At 40.8% G+C, this 18,776-nt stretch overlaps 2 protein-coding genes across 2 annotated transcripts; both read left to right on the top strand.

The window, feature by feature from the left end:
• Positions 1 to 2,460: 2,460 nt before the first annotated feature.
• On the top strand, positions 2,461 to 6,873 carry LOC306964634 (kelch repeat and BTB domain-containing protein 12-like). The gene is made up of 9 exons (XM_079558715.1): positions 2,461 to 2,581; positions 2,674 to 2,855; positions 2,931 to 3,063; positions 3,334 to 3,567; positions 3,932 to 4,290; positions 4,607 to 4,880; positions 5,465 to 5,612; positions 5,996 to 6,193; positions 6,577 to 6,873. Exons 1-9 carry the CDS (start codon positions 2,480 to 2,482, stop codon positions 6,720 to 6,722), a joined length of 1,776 nt encoding a protein of 591 aa, XP_079414841.1. The 5' UTR covers positions 2,461 to 2,479; the 3' UTR covers positions 6,723 to 6,873.
• Positions 6,874 to 7,387: 514 nt separating this feature from the next.
• Positions 7,388 to 17,220, top strand: LOC306964065 (NUAK family SNF1-like kinase 1). Its single transcript, XM_079557911.1, has 7 exons — positions 7,388 to 7,777; positions 10,639 to 10,759; positions 11,196 to 11,347; positions 12,427 to 12,492; positions 14,075 to 14,194; positions 15,309 to 15,441; positions 15,889 to 17,220. Exons 1-7 carry the CDS (start codon positions 7,499 to 7,501, stop codon positions 16,920 to 16,922), a joined length of 1,905 nt encoding a protein of 634 aa, XP_079414037.1. The 5' UTR covers positions 7,388 to 7,498; the 3' UTR covers positions 16,923 to 17,220.
• The last annotated feature ends 1,556 nt before the right edge of the window (positions 17,221 to 18,776 follow it).

Raw genomic sequence — 18,776 nt, 5'->3', positions numbered from 1 at the left:
ATTGGGCTGTATCTCCTCTACTTGTGACCTCTCTGTGGACACCGCACATACAAACTGAGCCAGCGGTTTCCGAGCAGAGGGAGTTAGTTAGGGTCCTCTTTCAAGTTTGCCACTGATTGACAACGTGTTGTTCCTGTGTTGTTTTTGAACGATGGGACTCATGACCATAACTCACTCCAACCGGAAGCCGTCACATGTCACCTGTCGAGCAAACACAGAGGTTTACAATTCAATCACAATTGCAAAACAGACTTTATCAATGTTTTTATCTGTTTTCACCAGGTTAGCAGTCTTGAGATAAGGATGAGGACTGGACACCTCAACACAAATCAGTGAATTTGTTTAGGATTTTTAAAGGGTCTTCATTGTACTTTTTTTTTGTGATACTTTATGCAGACTTCCCTTCATTCCCCTGATCTTCTTTGCAAATGTATTTTCACTTTGTCCTGAATCAACCAAGCAAATAAACATGGGCTCTGCCACGAAGAAGCCCTTATTGGTAGCACGGTAGCTCAGCGGTTAGCACTCTCGCTTCACAGCAAGAAGGTCCGGGTTCAATTTCCACCTGGACGGGGCCTTTCTGTGTGGAGCTTGCATGTTCTCCCCATGTCTGCGTAGGTTTCCACCACGGGCCTGTTTCTCCTAGCACTAAAAACATGCACAATAGGCCAGGATGAATGATGTACTTGAATAAATGATGGGGGTCAGAGGGACCGTTGGCGCAGATGTGTGCAGTCGCGACAGCGCTTCTGCCAGTCTCCCCCAGGGGAAACTGAAGCTACAAAGGTAGCTTACCACCACAGACTGTGGAGTCAATGGAAAATGATCTCATGTAAAGCGCTTTGTGACCATGTCTGTGAAAGCCTCTATGTAAATAAAGCTCTTATTATTATTATTCCAAAATTATTATTTTGCTGTGGGAGGGACTATATACTGAAAAATTAAATAAAGTAACTATATAGATGCAGTTATATGTGTTTCATGCTTGACATTGCCGTCGGCCCGTGACCCACAGGCACACAAAAAAGTCCTTCACAAAAAAGTTACAAGCAACTGAGAGGAGCCATTCATGACAAATACTGGACTTATGTAAGCAAGTTTAGTTTTGAAGGAGGAGTTACTACTGTTGAGGACAATTTTACAATGTTCCTCAGAGTGACTAACAACAATGGATAATGTTGTGATAAACGTCACAGACACTTCACATGGACTCATTAACTCACGTTGCTCACATGTGAAGGTGTGTGATTAGCTGCACGACTCTGCCTACAAACGTGCAGACAGACACGCCACCATAAAGTACTTTACATCCAACAAACTGCTCATTCAGACAGTTTATATAACACTCTGGGCATGTATGAATCGTTTATAATAAGCCTATGTAAATAGCTAGATGCGACTATTATTAACCAGCAATTGGATGGTATCGATGGTATGTTATCTCCCCTAAACAGCCCTTATCATTATGTAAATGCATGGCTAAACTATTGAACTGCTGGCACAGGGGGTCAAGTGGTTGATAAACCCAAAGGGGGGTAATAAATTCCATTGTAACCATTCCCTTAAGTGAAACCAGAAAATGGTTTGTGGTAATTGGTGGTTTTTGCATTGTGCACATCAGAGATGGCTCACAGTGCACATAGTTATTCGAGGTAAATTGAGTTGACTTTCGAGGATAAGATAACATTTTTACAAGTATTTCTTAATGGTAGAACAAACCAGCTAAAGGAACTGTCTTCAGCACTTGTGTTCGTTCTCACTGGGGCAGGTTTCCTTGCCTGGGCTCTTCAGTTACCCCCTGACTTTTACATGTCTCTGACTGGTTGGGACAGCTGAGTATGCACCAACAGGAAGCACTTGCTTTCAGCTAGAATTAAAGGGCCTGTGGACCATGGGCTACGGAGGTTCAGCTAAGTTCTTGCTTTTCCAAAGGAGAAGAAGCATGACTTGAAGCGTGTTTTCCACATTTTAAAGGTAAAAGGAGGCTTACAATGTTTTGAAAACCAAAGTTGTGTGTGTAGTACAGATTAATGAGTAAAGTAGAGACGTGAAATTAGTGACTTATGAGCTCAGCTGGGGAAAAAACAAAAGTGGTGCCAAGTGGGCTTTGGCATCAACTCATGGCCAGCAATGTTTTGGTGTTGATTTTTACTTCAGGTGGCTTTGCATTTAGGTTTCCATTAAAGCATATGTAGGTAATAGTGGTCAGCTTTCCAAACTTTTAGAACCGTATTAGAATAAGGTTCTTGAGGTCCTAGAACCGTCGTTCTTCAAAGGATTCTTGGTATGAAAAGTTTGAGTATGACTAGCTTTAGAAAACACTTTTCATTGATGAAAATGCGCCTACAACTGAAATCAATCAGAGCCTTGCTGTATCTTAGGCCTGTCTTTCCGTGGAAAAAACGACCCCCTCATGGAGACAGAGGGGACATCCGTTCAGGGGGACCATGGAGCCCTTCTGCTCCGGCAGCTAGAGAGGATGAGGGCCACTGAGGAGCTCACGGATGTGGTTCTGGTGGCGGAGGGTGTTCCCTTTCCATGCCACAGGGTGGTGCTGTCCGCCTTCAGTCCATACTTCGAAGTAAATGTTTGAAGATGTTCTGCCTCCGTTTTTGTGTCCAGTGAAAAGTTGCATTTGCCTTAATGATGGAACTAAAGCCATGTGGTGTGTAGGCCATGTTTACGTGCGGTCTGAAGGAAACACGTGGAGGGGAGGTGCCTCTCAGAGACACTCCTGCCCAGAGTCTGCAGCTGCTGCTGGGGTTCATGTACCGGGCAGAGCTCCCTCTGACCAACGACAACATCCAGGGAGTGGCAGCCGCCGCCTTCTTGCTCCATGTAGACGGAGCATTTAGGTGAGAGTCAAGTCAGCAATTTTACTCTACTATTTCTGAAGGACAAAACACAGTTCCTCCTACTTACCTGTTCAGGATGTGTCAAAACCACATGGAGGCGCGGATGGACCCCTCCAATGTAACAGGGCTGTACCACTGGGCTCGAGACCTGGGGGCTACAAATTTAGCTGACCTAGCCCTGCGGTACCTGTGTCAGCATTTTACACAGGTAAGAAAAATATGAATGATGGAAAAATATGTCTTTAATTTAGAAAACCTTAAAGGTTTTTATTTTTTAATTAAATAAAGAAATTAATAAAATGGACTCATAGTATTATGATGGTTTGAAATACGGCCTGTAGCCTACTACTACCACTAGAGGGCACCCAAGGTTATCCATGTTGTAAAAATAATAATTTCACAGATTACAGATTAAAGTCCAGCATGTTCTCACTGTGTATGGGTGTGCATGTGATCTAATAATGCTTTGTCCTGCAAGGTGTGTAAAGAGGAGGAGGTTTTGGACTTGGATGTGCACCGCCTGGGGGATCTGCTTGCCTCAGATGATCTGAATGTGTCCCAGGAAGAAGTGGTGCTGGAACTGGTGCTGCGTTGGGCGGAGAAGCATAGAGCAACTCCCGAGTGTGAGGAACAAGCTGAGGAGTTGCTGCGGCGGGTCCGAATGGAGCTGGTGGATCCAGGGTTCCTCCGAAAGGCCAGGAGAAGAAACCCGGTGAGTGAGAGTTTCGTAAAGCTAATGAATCTACTTTTATGAGTTTATTGGTTTGTAGCCTATGTCAGTCACCACAATTGAAGCATTTTCTTAGAGCCAAGATCATGATTTCATCATAATTCATGTAACTTTAAAGTTTCACATTGCCTTTAAGAAGGAACTAAAGCCATCCCCCATCTCCATTGTTTTTTTCCAAACACATATCTGCTTGCAGTTATGTTATGTATGTTATCTATTGTCTTGTTTACTGACGTTATGGAGAGCAATTTAAGTTCTTTTAAAAGCTGAGCTGTATGTGAAATTATGCAGATCAATAAGAAATGACCCTAATGCAATGTTTTTGTTCTGTAATAATGTCCATGAGGTGCTGCTGCGAGATGCTGAGTGCTTAGGGAAGATTGATGCTGCTCTCCAAACATCAAGCCTCAGAGAGATCTCAGGTCCTACTCGCCCCACACTGCGTTACGGGATGGAGACTGCAGATCTGCTGCTCTGTGTGGGAGGCATTGATAAAGACGGTGTTACTGCTCGACGCGGGGGGCAAGCTGATCTCAGTTTTTGTTTTGCCCCACAAACCAGGAAGACTTTCTACATTCCCTCTCCTCTGAAGGCATGCAGTGACACGGGCCAAATCACAGCTGGAGCAGTGACAAGAGACAACAACATTGTAATCGCTCTTGAAGCAGAAGATGATCGCAGAAAGAAACGCCTGGACCTCTATGGGTTTGTATTTATCAATATTATCTCGTGTTGTACAGTTACTGCATCAGGCCATGTCTTCAATCGTTTACATAGTGCCTTGTCCTGGCACCCAAAGTGGAGGCCAGTGTCACCACGTTCATCTCAATTTCTTCTCTGCGCTCTCAGAAGCCATCCATCCATCCATCCAACCAACCAACCAACCAACCAATCAACCAATCAACCTACCAACCTACCAACCTACCAACCAACCAACCAACCAACCAACCAATCAACCTACCAACCTACCAACCAACCAACCAACCAACCATCTAGCTAACTATCTGTCTCTCTGTTACAGGTACGACAATTCAGAAGACAGCAGATGGTCGCTGTTATGTTCAGCCATGTACAGAGACATGTATGGTCTTGGTGCCATCGGCGAGTCACTGTATTTGATTGGAGGTCAGATGAAGATACATAGCCAGTACATTATAACAGGCAAAGTGGAGAGGTGGTCTCTGAAGAGAGGGGGCAGCTGGCTCAGTTTTGCCCCGCTGCCCCTGCCCTTGGCCTGCCACTGCACCGTCAGTGTGAAGGAACTCCTGTATGTGCTCGGAGGATGGACACCACAGGTAAAAGTGGTTAATATTTGTTTCTTTGGTGTTAAATATACATAACTTGTCAGGACACAGATGTTGCACAAGAAGGCAGTGAATCATTACCAATGTGACACATGTTTTAATGTAGCAACAATGTTCTTTGCAAATATCCTTCCTGCTTATTCTATTTTCTGAAACTTTATTGATGAATGACATGTCAGTTGTGTACTCACATCAGAAAACAAACCTCACCAACATCCCATAAGGGAATTGAGCTAAATGAGATAACTTAATCTACCTTTGTAAACTGTTACCCAGATTTTCTTCTTGTAAGACAATGCTCTTGCTATTAGATGTAAATGGTTTGTGATTTTATAAAGCCTTATTTGGAAGCTTTGAGGTGCACTTGCCAAGGTTTCTCATTGATTTTGTCCAACATGGTACTTTGAAATCAAAATATTTTCTGTTGTAGTGCTTAGTGAGCTTTAGCACCCTCTAGTGGTTACAGAAGGGAATGTTCTCGTGGTCAATATGTTGTGCAGTATTATCTTCAAACATCTGGCATTCAGACAATGTTTTTAATCATTATTTTCTTTGCAACTTTGTCCATTTTTAAGGAGGAGCCAGACGAGGAGCCAGACAAATTAAGTAGCCGTGTGTTTCAGTTCGACCCGGGTAAGGACAGATGGAGGGAGTGTGCCCGGATGAAATACTCTCGATACCGCTGTGGGTCTGCAGTGCTAAACGGGGAGATATACATACTAGGTCAGAGTGCTTTTGTTTATTACAGGGCTGCATGTTTTGAGAAAAATATGATATGGCCTTGTATATTGAATGGAGAACATTGCAACATGAATGGTGAGATAATTTTATGTAGGCCTGCTATAAGTAAAGCTTCAGATCTAACTGAAAACTGAAAAAATAATAATAATGATAATATACTATTCTGGAAGACTAAAACAGAAAATCACAATGAAATGGGGACAATTCTTTATTGAAATAAAATGTTCAAAGTATTTTTATAATATTGATTAATTTTGTTCTTAGCATGAAAGCGCATGTTGGTGTGATATATTTATTTTCTTTTAGCATCTTATAACCCAAATGTATTGATACTGTAGGACTCTCATCAGCCTTGTGTTCTTCAGGGGGTATAGGGTGTGTTGGAGAAGATCGTGGACAGTCCCGCCGCTGCCTCAGTTCTGTGGAGATCTATAACCCAGACACTGACACTTGGAGGGAGGGGCCAACCCTTCCCACGCCACTTCTCTCCCTTCGAACCAATGCATCTAATTTTGGGGTAGTGGACAGCAAGCTTTACCTTTGTGGCTACTACAAAGGAGCTGGTAAATACTGGACATTGAATGAAGCAACTTGTTTGAACTCTTTAAATTGCTAATTTTGTGTTACAATCTATGGTACACTAAAAGTGCTGTTACACTAGAACTTCATATCAGCACATTCTAACACACATCTAACTTGCCAAGTAGGTACATACCAGTCAAACCAACACGTCACCATTGTGGAGGGTGCCGATATTAGCCTATCAACATACCCCATTGATACTATGTCAATGGTGTGTGATGATACAGTTGTTTTTTTTGACCGATTGTGATTTTCCAGGAAATGCCTTGTTTGGTTATAACACCCGGTTATATATGAGCATTTGCGCATGTGTTTATCACATTTTGCTCACCAATTCCTCACATACTTTCTGCACTGACTGCAGGCCGTCATGAGATCATCACCAAAGAGATTTTGGTGCTGGATCCGGTCGATAATGTTTGGACAGTCGTGGAGAAGAGAGCATCGATGCACGACTGCTATGACGTTTGTCTGGTGGCCAACCTGAATCCTAGAGACTTGCACGCCTGATATCCCATCCTGACTGTGAATAAATAATGTATTTGCTATTTTTTGACATTTGCACAATTGATGGTTTGATGGTTTTGAAATACATCACATCAATACGTACAAACATCAATATGTCTTCCTATGTGTCTGATTATATAAACATAGTAAGTTTTGTGCCAAATCAAAACAGTCTTCCTTTGTCTGTCAGATCATCTCAGTGGAACAGTCCAGACTGAAAACACAATTCTTCTCCCTGGCCTTCAATACTAGCTAGTTGAGTGTATCTTGGCCTGTTATCTTTTACCTGTATTTTATTTCTATGCCACCTATTGTTATTGTGAAGCACTTTGGTCGACTTTTTTAAATGGGCTATACAAATAAACTTGAACTGAATTGAAAAATATGGTATGTGTGTCAGACATGGTCCCCCAAATTGGATTTTAGCATCAAAATTACGCAGATGGTATCCAAATAAATATACGATGGAGAGGGGGGTATGTAGGCCTATATATGTAAACGAAAAAATAAGTGTGGTAAATATTTGGAAAGTGTTTTTATTGCTCATGGGACTAAATAGGCTTGTTTTGAGACACAGTTGCGTTGGATGTTGCATTGGCTCCTCCTCCGCCCCCCCTGGAGTGAGCCATGTGGTCACTGTTGACTTTGCTGCTGTTAAAGCGGAGAGAGAGCGCATTCAGATGGAGCGTCTCTTCAGAAGTCTTCCATTAAATAGCGAATACACGAGCGGTTCACAATGGTAGGCAACCACTGACGGACCTAAAACCCGATCAGAAGTGATGGGTAGACGAGAAGCGGACAGTAGAGGCGCGATGACCACCAGCGAGCGCTCCGAGCTTGGGAGTCTATTGCGGGACGCGGTATCCACTTCCAGCGATGCCAGCAGCGGCCACGGGCGTCAAAGAAACTCCGAGAGTGTGAGAGCTTCCCGGGAGGGTGAGGTGAAGAAGCACCAGCACAAACACAACCTCAAGCACCGGTATGAGGTGATGGAGACGCTGGGGAGAGGCACGTACGGCAAAGTGAAGAAGGCGATGGAGAGGGCGACTAAGCGGACGGTGAGCAATTAACTATAATAACAAGCAATCACGGTATTTTACTCAAAGGTTCCAGCCCCAAGCCTAGATAAACTGGTTGTGGCAGAGAGGGCATCCGTGTAATAATCAGTGTAATCACAGTTATTGCAGTAAATCACTGAACATGGGACTTTTCATGTTGCCAAATGTAGTCTTTCATTTTGGTTGGATGAGGAAAAAGTCCTGCTTAAGATACAGTTATGTTGCGTGTGCTTGTTTTGGTCTCGGTTTGTCTTGACAAAGGTGCAGTCTATCTTTGAGGTGAAAATAACACACTACTGGAATTTATTTTATTTTATTTTTACCAAATCTCCAGCTGTACTTGTTGATTCCTTTGGTATCAGATTTGTCAGTAAGTCTTAATTCACCTGCAAAGTAAGTAAGGTCTTCTTTCCTCTGCACCAGCTGTTATGTTCCTCCGGACACTAGTTTCTAAAAGGTGTGTGACTGTGTCTGTATGTATTGGGTGGTGAGATCATGAGCCAACGCTGAGCCCAGTGCTTCCTGTGCTGCCAGGCTGAGATGCCTTTGGCCTGACTCACTCAGCACTTCAACAAGAGGATAAAATTACTACAATAGGCTTCTCCTATAGGGCTCATTCCCCTTTCACTGTCAGTGGGACACTCAAACAACCCAGAAATGCAATATATTTAGTTCCACAAATATTGAAGTTAAAGCTGGTTTTGGTGCCAAATTATTTATCAGGCTCATCCTGTACGTAAAACGTCTGGAAATTGTTTTATTGAGTGTTAAGCTTTTCTACCAGATTCATTTTATTGAATTGGAACAGTACTACACGGAGTTTCAAAAATAACAATGTTGTTGTACTTTGGAAGACAATATTATGTGATTCTGAAAAGTAAAGAAGACTGGTCCATCTCTGAATAGGCACAAGGGAAAATGCAGGATTCCTGAAGCCAGCAGCGGCACATACCAAGGATTCTTTGAAACAAAACGGATATTATTTTTGGAAACCAGACCAGGGCTTGTTGTCTTAAGAGTTGGGAAGTGGGACAGTGGGGAATATTTTTCAGAACAAGGAGAATAAATGTTGCAGTCACTTGTGCATTTGCCGATCCATTCCCATGTGATGAATATACAGAATTTGAAGCCAGAGGATTGCTTAAGTAATTATGTTCATTATAGCAACCACTATTAACATTTGACATTAAAGAAGGTTCTTCTACTTCAATAATTGTTATAGCAGAATGACCCTTGTTGCCATGATTGCATCACTTATAGTAATGTGCTCATTTGGTGTAAAAGTGTACCTGTATGACTCATGCGATCTCAAATTTCTGCCTGCAGTTGCAGCGGGATGTTTCTCAGATATCATATGAAAGATTGTTGTTTATGATTATAATTATCATGATGAGCATCATAGCCCTTCGTTAAATCCTGTTTTTTTTTTGTGTTTTAGTTTTCTTTGCTTCTCAAGTTGTTTTGGACATTGTTTTGCTATAGCCCACGTATCTTGATCTAGTTCTATTATTGATTTATAGATAATATCTTCTGTGTTTTGGCATTAACTGGGAAATATGTGCAAACAAGCTGCTGCAAAGCAATACAAACTCCTTCACTTCGTCCACGTGCTGCTGAAAAATGCTTCTAATTCCTTGGACTCTCAACAATGCCCAGCGTCTCGTCTGTGTGTGGCTGAAATGGATCTAGTGTTGAGCTCACAGCTGTAAACTATGCACCAAAGCCTCTGGAAGGGCCGCAGGTCAAAGATTCATTCACAATAATACTGCATATACTTGTTTTTTGTTTTTATTTGTCTGGGGGTTATCAAAAGTGAGTTTGTTTTATAAGACATCACAATACGGCACTCTTTGTGCGAGTCCTAAACTCAGGAGAACAGTGGTTTGTCTTGAGAAAGGGCATTCACCAAAAATCTGTGTCAAATGTAATACATGTTTGCTTGTTGAATTTTGCCTATTTTTCTATTTCAATTAGGGATATTTTTACCATTTCACCCAAGTTTTTAAAGATATTTTTCTTTTTCTTTCTCACTTGAACTCACAGATGAAGGCTAAATGTAAGAAATGTTAAGGACAAAACTTCCTCTGAGTTTTTCGAAGTCAGGTCACTTGGCTCGCTGTCGTTGATTTGAGCGATGTTATGTAACTGCAGCGACTAATAGAGCGTGTGAATTGTTTCTCTCAGTGTTTCATAGACGTTTTTCCAGCAGTTAAGAACGCTGGAGTTCACAGTTCAAGCCTCCGTCTTCCGCAGGGACTCTCTGCTCCAGATGATCCTGTGATACTGTTTGGTTTATATACAATATACAGTAAATTAAGTATTAGAATATAATGTTAACTGGCCAGACAACCCATATATCCTTAAGAGGGACCATAGTTTGATGCGAAGGGGGAGGAGAGGGAAGGCAAGGGAAGGGAGAGAGTTCAGCTTCCTGACAGCCGGAGGCTGGTCTTCAGTCGGCTGGACCTGGCCCATAGACTCCGCAGTCTCCTTCTTGAAGGCAGGCAGTACACTGAAGAGACTGTGTGAAGGGAGCAAGAGACCCGAGGGGTGCAGTTTATTGTTACATGTTATGCTTAGAGACTAGATGCAAGTTGGTCATTTTTGTACTCACTACTGCCACCTCAGGTCTTATGCGTAACTGCAGTCTCTATATTAAGCTCGTGCATGACACCACTTTGGACCGAAGCAACAGCTTTTTGAGTGACAGTGCAGGATTTTAGAGGCAGTTGTGGTGAATAGGTCTGGGCTCATTCTACACACTAGGACATTGCTGGAACATGTAGGGGGAGAAAAATGCTTAGTTTTAATATATTTAAACTCTGTATAGTCCCTTTAACAAAAGTGTTTGTCTTCTATAGGTGGCCATCAAATCCATCCGTAAAGAGCGCATCACTGATGACCTGGACCGTATCCACATTCAAAGAGAGATTGAGATCACGTCTTCCCTGCGGCACCCAAACATCATACGCTTCCACGAAGGTAAAGTTACAGCTCGAGCAAGTACGCACACAACACCACTGCACATAAGCTGAAAATGCCTTCAAAGCCAAACAGAAAGATATGAATGCGGTTTTACTGAGGTCAAATGTTTATGCAGTTTTATAGCTTACAGCAGAGGTAGAAGCTCTGTTTTCTGTTATCCATTAAATATACTGTTATTTTGAAACTGTAAGACTTTATCATGTGCACATTCACTATGATAACAAATATAATCCATAATTAAAAGTGCATTATCTAACTTTTTATATGGAAAAAAGTTGATATTAGTGCGTAGTTGACCTTTCAGTGACCCAGCAGCAGTATGAGTGGTCATTATGGAGCCTTTGTTTTCCATCATGGTGGCCTCTAGGATCCTCTTTTTCCATTAATCAATATTTTTATTGTAATCTTTGCACGTATGCCCTGTTTTTGCCAGTGTTTGAGAGCAGAGACAAGATTGTGATTGTGATGGAGTACGCCAGCAGAGGAGAGCTATACGATTACATCCAGGAGAGAAGGAGACTGACAGAGACTGATGCTCGCACCATCTTCAGACAAATCACGTCCGCTGTCCACTTCCTTCACAAGGTTTGACAGGACACTAATATCAATTGATTATAATCTAATTTATTGTTATTTATTGCCATATGACTTCTAATATGCTTGGAATACCGTAAGGAGGTCTTAGGCACGTGCTGAGTCACATACAAGCAAATACAGTACGACTAAATCCACAAAATCCTAATCCGGCAAAAAAAACTTGACTTGGTCTGTCAGATCTCTCTGGGTTAAGAGCGCATTAGGAGCCGATTCTTTGGTACAGTCGTCACACACTGACACATTTCACCCGGGCTTTTCCCTTTCCGCTGTTGGACTGTATAATGCTATAAGCCCTGGCAAAGAAACAAAATCATTATTGTTTAGTCGATTTTTTATTGTGTGTGCATGAATTCAACATAATCAACCAAAACAGGATTTTATTGTCAATCCTACTAAAATAAATGTGTCTAGCCAAGTCAAGCGGGACAGACAGTTGTTTGTTTTTCATGAGTATTAAGAGGAGCTGTTTAGATGTAGTGTTTGTAGGATTATGTGCTATTTATTTATCATCACAAAAGGAAAAGTATTGCATTTTAAGATTCTTTCATTTTAAAATATCTAGTTTTGTGCCTAAACGTTATTTTTTTTGTACATTACTGCACATCTACTGAATGTCCATACACCACACTTTTTGTAAGACACAGTATGTTTTCTTTCAGCTTCAGTAACTCAGCCTCAAACGCCCAAAATAGAACCATGATTCGGCCATGTCTGAATTATTGAATGTGCTGCAGAGGTATTCGGGACACACAATCTTTTCTTAAAGTGACAAAAGACTGTTTGAGCTGTGGTTTACTGTCCTCACGTGCTGTATATACCCATCATTAGTGAAAGGAAATGGGTCACTGTTGTTTTGCAGCTTTAGACTGCAACAAACTTCATCAGCCTGGTCACAGCGATAATCTATTGTGACTAGAACTGAACACATTTGTGGGAGAAAGTATTTGTTTTGTATTTGTTCATAATAATCATATTATATCAATCAACACAATTTATATGAAATGTAATGATAGAAGAAGGTATGTTACATTTAGAGAATGTTTATTTGAAAGATTTTTTCTTTGTAGAACGGTGTTGTTCATCGAGACCTCAAGCTGGAAAACATCCTTTTGGACCAAGATTTGAATGTGAAGGTAAGGACTCCAAAACTACTAAAGCCTGAGCTGCACTTTCAACATATACACCCTGTCTCGCATGGGCCTTTCAAATATACTTTTTGGTTTGTGTGTATATATATATATATTTTCAGAGAGCAACCTAAAAGTGTTTATAGTGATTTCAGTAGAAAACCACTGCATGCCTACAATGCCGGTTCAAATCTAATTCTGCCCTTCACTTGTGGCCTTATTAGGAAATCTCTTTACTTACACAAGACTAATGCACGCTCAAAGGAGAATCTAAGGAATCTGGGGGCAACTATGCCAATATTATTAAAAGTCTGTCTCTGAAAAGATTAGCGCTGGATTTTTCATTGCAAATGTTGTCGTGTATGTAGATGTCTGTACATATTTAAGTTTTATGTTAAAGGGATATTTCAGGATTTTTGACATAGGGCCTAATTTCGTAGTTATCCAGAGTGTTGTTGATTTCTAGATTTTTTTTTTTTTTTTCTGTCATGCAGTCCTTATATTTGAAGAGTTTAGTGGTGCTTGGCTAGCGTTAGGCTAGCGCATGTCTATGGTTACTAGTAGCCTGCATTAAAAACCTCTTCAAAATCATCAGGTAGTCCTCCAAACGTTGCCATATCTGATTTGTAGAAAGCTCCTTTGTGAATTCCTCGTGTAGTGATGCCAGCCGCAGGTAAGCAAACTATGGTTGATCCGGTAACCGAGCAGATCACCCCGCTGCTACGTAGCTTACAACCAGGAAGCTGATGCTGCTCAAATATAAATTATTTTAAATGCAAAATGGTTGTATTTAAAAAAAAAAATCAGTCAACACAGACATTTATATCGGTAGTCTGGTGTTATAAGTGATTTGCCTCAGGTGCACTGTGCTTGGGTCAGACTAGTGTTTTTAATGCCAGCTACTAGTTACCATAGACATGCACTAGCCTAGCACTAGCCTAGCACCACTAAACTCTTCACATAAAAGGACTGCAAAAAAGTCAACATCACGTCCTCGCTGTGTGAACCATTAAGATACCAGCTGCAAGTGCTGCGATATGGAAACGGTTTAACTTGTGTTGATAACTCTGCTTGAACACGGAAACAGAGCTGATGTTTTATTGGCACCTGATAGTGGGTTAATAAATAGGTTTGTGGGCTTGTGGATAACGCAGCCTTCTTGGCCTCGGCTGAGTGCTTGTTCCGTTACGTGACCTCTAAATCCTCCCCTCTCTCTTGTTTTCCTCCACACAGCCTCATACCTCCACCAAAGTTTTTGTTGCTATTTTTAGCCCATTTCAAGGGGAGGTATATTAGTTTTTTCCTCTTTGGGAATAGTTCAAAGTATGTGGTCGATGGAATGGAATTGTAGATGACTGCACATGATCCAAAAAACATGAGAGATCAAACCTCTTAGTTCACAGAGGGCAAATTCCTAAATCTAACTTGTAAAAGGAACACGCTGAATAAAATAGACCACTTACAAAGGCGCTGGTTCCGTCTTGCATAAAGATATTGTGCCTTGACCTGGAACGAAACACTATGATCATCTAATTTTACACTGGTACACATTTAATATAACTGATTTGTACTTGTCTCTCTTTTGCAGCTGGCTGACTTTGGGCTCTCCAACCATTTCCAAAAGGGTACTCTTCTGCAAACATACTGTGGGAGTCCTCTCTATGCTGCACCAGAGATTGTCCAAGGTCTGCCCTATCAAGGCCCCGAGGTAGGAAGCTTTCACTTTAACTTTTAAGTAAAACGCAATTGCACCACCAAATACCAACAGTAAGGCAATGTAGGTCCCAGGCCTGGATAAAAGGAGAGATGGTTGTTGCAAGAATTAAATCCAGTGTAAAAAAAACAGTGCATAATCTTTATTTCTGTGCTCAAAGGGAACAGAGAGCATTTACATTTGTTCTGCTCCACATAGTGTTAATTGCATCAAGGCAAATATTTTGTCTTAATTTTAGACAAAGTAATAGTTTTGCTGATTAAAACTAGACTAAAACTAAATTTAAAGTGTGGAAATAAACCTCTGACAAAGCAGAACAACCTTACGGTCTCTGTAGATAGAGAGGAACTGGTGTCTCAGTTTAGGGACCTTGAAATCATACTCATATCGTACCTTCAAGAAACATTATGACAGATTCACCTCTAACATTTAAAACAAATCAGGCCTTTTGTTTCCAATGTGGGGGCAAAATCATATCTGCATTGTATGATCCTCTTTTACATCAAGTACTGTTTTACTGTATGGTCATCTGCTGTTAAAACTGCACTGAAACTTGCAGCCGTAAACAGAACAGCATCATCTTTTGAGGTGTAAAAACATGCTACAAATCCATACATGTTTGGCTCCCTCCCTTGGAAACAAAAAGAAAGTAATTTTAGAACCAGATCAGCCACTAGAGGGGACTGTCCCCTGAATGCCTGACCTGTGAGAGAGTGCACAAAGTTCATTAGATTTTTAGTACTTTTAGATCTGGCACATTTACACAGATGTACTGAGTGTTCATTAATGTGCTCTGTCCTTTCCAAGTAAACAAATAAAGAAAAGTGAATGTATCATAGATTTACTAAACTTACTTACATTTTTTTGTTGACTAAAACTAGACGATAAGTTGATTTAAATTATTTAAATCTTGAACAAAAAAAGGCTTAGAATGAACACTGTATTAACACTGTATTAATTGATATTAATTGATACGATATTAATTCCATTCCTTCTTTTTGGTCACAATGTTTGTCTGTAAATGAAAACAAGTTCATCTTAGGGATCCATAAGTTATTTTGATTCTGAGAAAAAAAGATATATATATATATATGTTTTTAACTTTCAGGTTGATTGCTGGGCCTTGGGAGTTTTGCTGTACGCTCTGATGTACAGCAGCATGCCTTTTGACGGCGTAAATTACAAGATACTGACAGAACAAATTATCCACGGTCGCTACCGAAGGCCAAACCCACCCTCAGGTTAACACTGGTTTATTTTATTTTTTTATAATTAGTAATAATAATAATTTGTTTAACATAATTGTAGTTGGAACTTACTTATAGTCTTCATATGGTAACCCTGTATGAACTCTGCACAGCTCTGCCTGGGCAAGATTGAATATGATTGAATACTTTTTTGTAGTATGTGTAAGTTTGGTTGCTTGTTGGCTGTAGTTGGATCGGGCATCCCAAAGCTCAAATCCAAAACAAAAACTGCCAACATAAACACCTTTAATTTAACAACACTAAATTTGTTTTTAGTGGAAAATTGTCATAAATTGTCATCAACTAGTTGTGACTAGAGAAATATATTAATAACTATTCCACCCTACTACAGTAACTACTCAAATCATAAATATTCTGGTGACTTTTGTCGTGTGCATATTTGAATTTTGATTCCTTACTTCCACCTCTGCTACTGCCTAGATGCCTGTGCTCTTATCGACTGGCTACTGAGTGTGCGTGTGGAGGACAGAGCCACCATCGAAGACGTGGCCAACCACTGGTGGGTGAACTGGGGTTATGAGGAGAGTGTGTGCGACTGTCCCACCTCAGTGCAGGACTGCCCCTCTCCGCTGCTCGCCCGCTACATCGACTGGCAGAATCAGGTCACTGCAGCTGGTGACGAGGCCGCTAACCAAGAGTGCTTTTCGTGTTCCCATTACGGCAGCCTTCCCCTGAAGGCAGAGCGTGGAGCACGAGGTGCACGGACACATGTGGGTAGCCTCAAAAAGTCTCGCAAGGAGAATGCGTTTGGAGTGTTTGAGAGTGTGATTTCTCCTCCTGTGGCGTGTGCAGCGTCTCCCATTGACAGAAAAAAGCCAAAAGGTATCCTCAAACAGCAGAGAAGTTTTGACTCCGTTTTCCACAGCACGCCTGGAGATGCGTTATCCCAGACTGAAAGCACGTGTCGAACCCACCCCTCAGACGCCCTGTCCAACAGACTTCCTCCTACCTTCAACTACCCCTCTTCCAAAATGCCCAAAAAGGGTATCCTTAAGAATCTCTATGGAGGTCTCACAGATTATGGCTCTTCCTTAACTAAAACTAATTCTGCAATAAGTATAAAAGATGCCGATTTATGCTCTTTCAAATCAGATTCGGGTTGTTCTGCAGCAGAGGATAGCCCCAATTTGCGCACAGAGGCAGTAAGAAGGCGAAAAGGCATACTTAAGCGTAACGGCAAGTTTTCCCGCAGCCTCGACCTGCCTGACAGCCATGCCATGTCTTTCCAAACCACAACAGAGACCTTGCAACACCTTCATTGTGCTGGAGCCAGAGAGGCGAGTCGTCCCTCCAGCGTCGTGAGCGAGGACAGCCTCTTCTCCACGGACTCCTTTGACACACTGGACCTCAGCGCCCAGTCGCGACGCAGACTTTTCTCACGGGGAACACGGCAGCGCAGTGGCTGCAGCTCAGAGGAAGATGTGGAGTGTCGAGATATGACCAGAGAGACGTGAGAACAACTCAGAAGAAAATACATGAGCTACTGTCATTAAGGTTAAAAATAGACCATAGGGCCACAATGAATTTGCATTTTTATACCTGTATACCGCTTGAACAGGTTTCAGTGTTCAACCCTTGCTTATCTTTGTAGTCGCGAGTACGCCCGTTTTCATTTCCCACACTATTGTTATTGTTGTAAAATAAAGTAATTATTTTATTTATTCAGTAACAAACTAAAAAACACCTATGACTGCAATAATGTGCAAAACCTGTTTGTGAATGACTGATAATGGTGAGAATATACTGACCTTTTTGCACAAATGTTATGATTATGTTTGCAAGAGAATACATTTCACTAGCTATAATTAATGCTGTATTTGAATGTAAAATAATATTTCTGTAGTCATGTATTAAATTGTTATGTATTGAATTTAAAAGATATTGCTGTGTCAACTTGATTTTTACTCATCAACACTGATTGCATCTGAATTATGATTACAGTCTGTACAATGTATTGCATGGGGGAAAATCCTGAAATAAAACAATTATTATTTATATACAGTGTATCACTGTAACACAGGGGTGCCCAAAGTGCAGCCCGGGGGCCAAATGTGGCCCTCAGGCTTCTTGCTGAATTGGCACACATCACCAGAGATGTTACTTTTCAACTGCAAGTTGATTGATGATTACAACCTCAAAAACTAACATTTCCCTGTAGGCAGAGATAAAGTCAAGGCTCCAACCCTAAATAAGGGTGTACGGTAATGGTTTAAACCTCTATAATGGACCTAATAGAATACACTGGCCCTCCAGTTTGGACAATCCTGCTGTAGAACATACCAGTGTTGTTATATCTTACATAAATCATTTTTATCACATTTTCTTGTATCTTGGTAAGTATATATAAAAACCTACAACACCCCATGCTACTACGGGGCATAAAGATAAAAATACATCTAAATCTAAAGAAATTTAGACTATCTTCTAATTTGTATTTTTTTTTAATGTATATAGTACTTTAACGCCTTTTAAAGTGTTTTTTTTAATCGTAGAAAAGATGTATCTATTTACTATAAATTGTTTGCACATTTTCCTGACTATTGGTGAGCCTGTCAATTTCTCCCTTGTGAAATTAATCAAGTTCTTAAGATTCATCCACCCATCCATCCAACAAACAGACAAAACAGCGTTACAGGAACATGTGAATTTAATTAAGACCTCAAAAGAAAAGTGCCTCGAATTTACAGAGGAGAGAAACCGCAGGTACAAAGATGTAACTTGAATATGTACAAAACCATAACAACTCAGTTAAATACAGGCTTCGAACTGTAAGAAAAAAACGTAGTAGTTTCACAAAATGCAACAAGCTTTTTTTTTTTTTTACTTTTTAAGTAAAAATCACAGAGAGGCGTCCAGTGTCTAGCAGCTACATACAACCCTGTTTAAGTCAAGTTCAGCTGATAACTTCTTCACAGATTAGGCTCAATTTCTTTCTTTCACAAAGCTAAATTTAAACATAGAAAATCAACATGCAGTTATCTGGAAGTGTGAAAATCCTTCAACTGATTCTGACAAGTGCAACACGCCTTTGGAGAGAAACAGATGAACTTCATTAAACCCAAGCTTAACTCAGAATCCACACAACAGGCACTTTTAAAAAACTTACCCGAACATTCACTGCACTCTTAACCTCTCCGTAATAAATGAAGTCAGTAGGACAACAATAACGCCAACAATACAAGTGCAATTTGTTTGAAAAATAAATCTCAAGGCTTATTTTAAAACAAATTTGCCTCTTGTCTCACATAATCTACAGTTTGACTTGACAACTAAGTCCTTCAACATGTCTTTTGTGCTTTCACCATTGC

Source organism: Gobius niger, assembly GCF_951799975.1.
Source record: "Gobius niger genome assembly, chromosome: 6".
Classification (NCBI taxonomy): domain Eukaryota; kingdom Metazoa; phylum Chordata; class Actinopteri; order Gobiiformes; family Gobiidae; genus Gobius; species Gobius niger.
This window is presented reverse-complemented; position numbering and strand designations above follow the sequence as displayed.

Excerpts from the sequence above, each read along its gene's own strand:
- LOC306964634 (XM_079558715.1), top strand. The coding sequence starts at position 2,480 with ATGAGGGCCACTGAGGAGCTCACGGATGTGGTTCTGGTGGCGGAGGGT. Across the intron at positions 2,856-2,930 it reads CATGTAGACGGAGCATTTAG|GATGTGTCAAAACCACATGG; the intron begins GTGAGAGTCAAG and ends TTACCTGTTCAG. Across the intron at positions 6,194-6,576 it reads TGGCTACTACAAAGGAGCTG|GCCGTCATGAGATCATCACC; the intron begins GTAAATACTGGA and ends CACTGACTGCAG.
- LOC306964065 (XM_079557911.1), top strand. The coding sequence starts at position 7,499 with ATGGGTAGACGAGAAGCGGACAGTAGAGGCGCGATGACCACCAGCGAG. Across the intron at positions 14,195-15,308 it reads TGCCCTATCAAGGCCCCGAG|GTTGATTGCTGGGCCTTGGG; the intron begins GTAGGAAGCTTT and ends TTTAACTTTCAG. Across the intron at positions 15,442-15,888 it reads AAGGCCAAACCCACCCTCAG|ATGCCTGTGCTCTTATCGAC; the intron begins GTTAACACTGGT and ends GCTACTGCCTAG.